The sequence below is a fragment of the Azolla caroliniana genome, unplaced genomic scaffold (assembly GCF_043228905.1).
Source record: "Azolla caroliniana isolate FFs.n. ecotype wild unplaced genomic scaffold, voAzoCaro1.0.p SCAF_2, whole genome shotgun sequence".
In the NCBI taxonomy this organism is placed as follows: Eukaryota; Viridiplantae; Streptophyta; class Polypodiopsida; order Salviniales; family Salviniaceae; genus Azolla; species Azolla caroliniana.
In genome coordinates this window covers 8,818,347-8,822,375 of record NW_028230437.1, presented here as the reverse complement: position 1 = coordinate 8,822,375, position 4,029 = coordinate 8,818,347, and the positions used below count along the sequence as shown (strand labels likewise).

Below are 4,029 nucleotides of genomic sequence, written 5' to 3'. Positions count from 1 at the left end.
TCTCTCTCTAGCACACTTCAAATATTAAGCCTCATTCTAGTACCATGTCTTTCAAGAGATTGCTTGTCACTCTTCCACCCTACCCTTTAGCTTTGACACTCAACACTCAAAGGTTAACTTGTTTATTTAACATTGGACATGAGCATAATGGCCAGTCCCACACCCAACACCCATTACGCTCACATTCAACCCTACATACAAAGCAAATGCTTGTATTGCCAAATACCATGAAATCTAGGTCAAGTGGGTGGGGCATTCGTAAAAGCATCTAGAATGATGGTTAACCAAACCAACCCAACAAGCATGGTTCATAGGAGCCCTTTATTTTGGATTCAAACCTTTACAATGTTTCTCCGACTTTTATTGCTAAAAAAAGGTTTCTCGATTCTCTAGGATTGCTAGTTGAAATGTTGATTCAAGTTTGAAATATCTATAAATGGAATTGACTTCTGACAAACCATACAGAACATAAGTGTAAATGTGCGGTATCTCCTAGAACTTCCTAGTACATATTATGTATGTATGTATGTATGTATGTATGTATATGTATAGAGATTTGAGAGTGAGATATCCTAATACCATGGTATGTGAGACAGGGTAGCAACAACCTTTTATACGGTTTTACATTCTTCGCTACCGTATTCAATAATAGTGAGAACTAAAAAGCTAAGAAAGGAGTGTGAGGATGTGGGCAATGCTTGTGGTCCCAAATTCTCTCTGTGAATTAAATATCAATCACTCTTTCTCAACAAGAAGATATAATGTTCCCATGGATTGATTAGATCTCAGCTCCAAGCATCAGTTGATATGGAAGAGAAGACGAAGATCCATGGCACACGCCCTAGCATTCGGTTCCTTGTTAACCTTGTCACCGGAAGATGGATGGCGGTGTCGGTCTCGTTCTACATTCTCCTGTTCTCGGGGGCCACATACATCTTCGGGATCTACTCGGGTTCGATCAAGACATCGCTTCATTACAACCAAGAGACGATCGACACGTTAAGCTTCTTCAAAGACCTAGGGGGCAATGTCGGGATCGTGGCGGGGTTATTGAGCGAGGTCTTGCCCCCTTGGTTAGTTCTCTCCCTCGGTTCGATCCTAAACCTATTCGGGTACTTGATGATTTGGTTATCCATTATCCATAGGGTCCCAAGGCCACCTGTTGGGGCCATGTACCTCTACATCTATAGTGGATCTAACTCACAAACCTTTGTGCACACAGCTGTTTTAGTGTCTTGTGTTAAGAACTTCCCTAGGAGTAGAGGCATGGTTTTGGGCCTCACCAAGGGTTGTATTGGGCTAAGTGGGGCGGTTTTCACTCAATTCTACCATGCTCTCTATGGTGGTGCTCATGGCAATGACACAAGAAGCCTGGTTCTTCTCATTGCTTGGCTCCCTTCCCTCATCATTGTGATCTTCATGTGGTTTATTAGGCCCATGGAGCCCTCCAGCTCTAGGGAAGAAGGGCCTGATGGGAGTAGTAGTCTTATCAAAGAAGAGAAGCAATTCTTTTCTTATCTTTACTTGGCTTTGTTGCTTGCTGGCTTCTTGATGCTTGCCATCATCTTGGAGAATGTCTTGTCTCTACCCACATTTGGTTTTAAGGTGATGGGTTGCTTGACCCTCCTCTTGGTTGGCACTAATGGGCTAGTGGCCGTCCGAGCCGAGTGTGAAACCAGCCGCCGATGCGGTAAGAGTGGCACCGGGCAAGAAACCATTTCCGGATTTGAAATGACCAATGTGGAGAGCAATGACAAAATCAAAAACACCCCCCCTACCCATGACAAATCCACTCACACTGAAGCTGCCCGTCCCGATCACGAGATGGCCGGGCACCCAAACCACAAGCAAGAAGAAGAACAACAAGGAGAAGATGTAGATGGGTCTAGAAGAGTGGATCTAGAACCAGGAGCATTGCCAAGCTCATACCACCTCAACACATGGATGCCAACCCAAGTGAGGAGGAGGCTCCACAACTACCTCAAGAGGGACTGGCCTCAGAGAGGTGATGACTTCACCATACCCCAGGCACTCTTGAGCTTAGACTTCTGGATTCTCCTCATCTCAGTCACTTGTGGGGTTGGGACTGCATTGGCAGCTATAGACAATATGGGCCAAATTGGTGCTTCCTTAGGCTACCCAACCCTTAGCATTAGCACATGTGTCTCCCTTATAAGTATATGGAATTTCTTGGGACGTGTGGCATCCGGCTTCGGGTCCGACTACCTACTCCACCGTTATCGCTTCTCGAGATCCCTCATGCTCACCATCATCCTCGCGCTCTCTTGTATCGGCCACCTCATGATTGCATTCCCCGGCCCTGGTACGCTCTACGTGGCATCGGCACTTGTAGGTTTTTGCTTCGGGGCACTTTGGCCTCCCTTATATGCAGTCATATCCGAGGTCTTCGGGTTGAAATACTTTGCAACCTTGTACAATGTGGTGGGGGTAGCTAGCCCATTGGGCTCGTATCTATTCAATGTGAGAGTCGCAGGATATTTATACGACAAGCAAGCGAGGCGACAAGGTGCAACAAATTCTACCAAAGACTCAGTGTGCGATGGAGTACATTGCTTTAGGATGACATTCTTGATCATGACCATGGTGTGTGCCATTGGTTGTCTAGTCTCTGTGCTCCTTGTCATTAGGACAAGGAAGTTCTATTCCCAAGACATATATGCCAAGTATCGTGTGAAGAACCTTGAACGAGATCCGCATGACCAACAATGTATATCGGCTTAGTGCAAACAATATATACATATATAATATTTATGTCCCAATGTTGATGTAATCATTGGCTTTCTTTTCAAGCTTTTGCTAGAAAAAGTCGAACATGGGTATTTTGAACTAAAGACGAATGTTAGCCCTAAAGGATTGGGTAGTCTTGGAATGAGAATGAAGCTCATTCCAAACATTGTTTTTTGTTTTCAAAATTAGTTATATATGTGATGTCAAATTTGAATATCTCAATTACACGAAATTAAGGTCTGGTGCATAATTAAGACAAATAATGAGTGACATTGGTCTTTAAAGCAAATGTTTAATCCATTTAATAATCATAATTATGGATCATCAATAATCTTTATTAGCCTAACGTTAATTAGCAAGCAAAGGAACTACTATATTTGGTAGCCAATTACTATCATTAGAAGCTTTCTACTTGCATGTTTCCCATGTTACTAAGCTAAGGTTTATGGTTTAATAAATGCAAATTTAAGTCAAGAAGTTTTCCAGCTGTACTAGTGTTAACTAATAGTTTTCTTTGTCAATTTAGCAATGCGCAAAGCACACCATACCATTTTTACATGATATGTATTCTTTACTATGACTAGGTAGCCTCCTAAGGCATTGTTCATGCCAAACTCTTTTGGCTATAGGTGTCCCGATGTTGGCAAACTTCTCAGATTGATGTTCAATCACTACATTTATCTAACATGAGTGGAAATTTTATTTTCCAACCATAACACTTCACGTAGTGTTGCTTATTTTTCTCATGTTGTCATAGTCCTATCTAGAACATAAACATCTAAGCATAAAGAAACTTCTAGGGAATTATTTAAAAATGACCACAAGCTGTTAGATTAAATCATCAATCGATAATAAATAAGACCATTTTAGTGGCATTATATTCAATCAACCTACTACCAATGGTAAATGTTAATATTTGCATCTTGACAAGTGGATGGTTTAAGTCCAATTGGCATGGACATCTACATTAACATTGGTTCAAATGGTCAAGGTGAGAATTGTCCAATAGAACACTTGATTGAATCCCTCCTCCTTGGGAAATGGTCATCCAAATGTTATCTTTCGCAATTGTAGACTAATGTCTAAGGTCATCTAGGAAAAATTAGGAGACAAATTCATTTGAAAAATGGTAAAGTATATACTAATGTAAGTTTGACATCACAACAATGAGCTTTAATGATAAGGGATTGCTATTTTTTTTATGTTTCGCTAACTTTAAACAACCTATGGGTTATTTCCAAAATTCCCTATATTCTTAATTTGGATGATTATGTAAGATTA

At 41.2% G+C, this 4,029-nt stretch overlaps 1 protein-coding gene across 1 annotated transcript; it reads left to right on the top strand.

Annotated features, from left to right (window-relative positions):
• The first annotated feature begins 610 nt into the window (after positions 1 to 610).
• LOC147867306 (protein NUCLEAR FUSION DEFECTIVE 4-like) lies at positions 611 to 2,890 on the top strand. Its single transcript, XM_087315104.1, has one exon. It carries the CDS (start codon positions 808 to 810, stop codon positions 2,740 to 2,742), a length of 1,935 nt encoding a protein of 644 aa, XP_087171230.1. The 5' UTR covers positions 611 to 807; the 3' UTR covers positions 2,743 to 2,890.
• Positions 2,891 to 4,029: the final 1,139 nt, after the last annotated feature.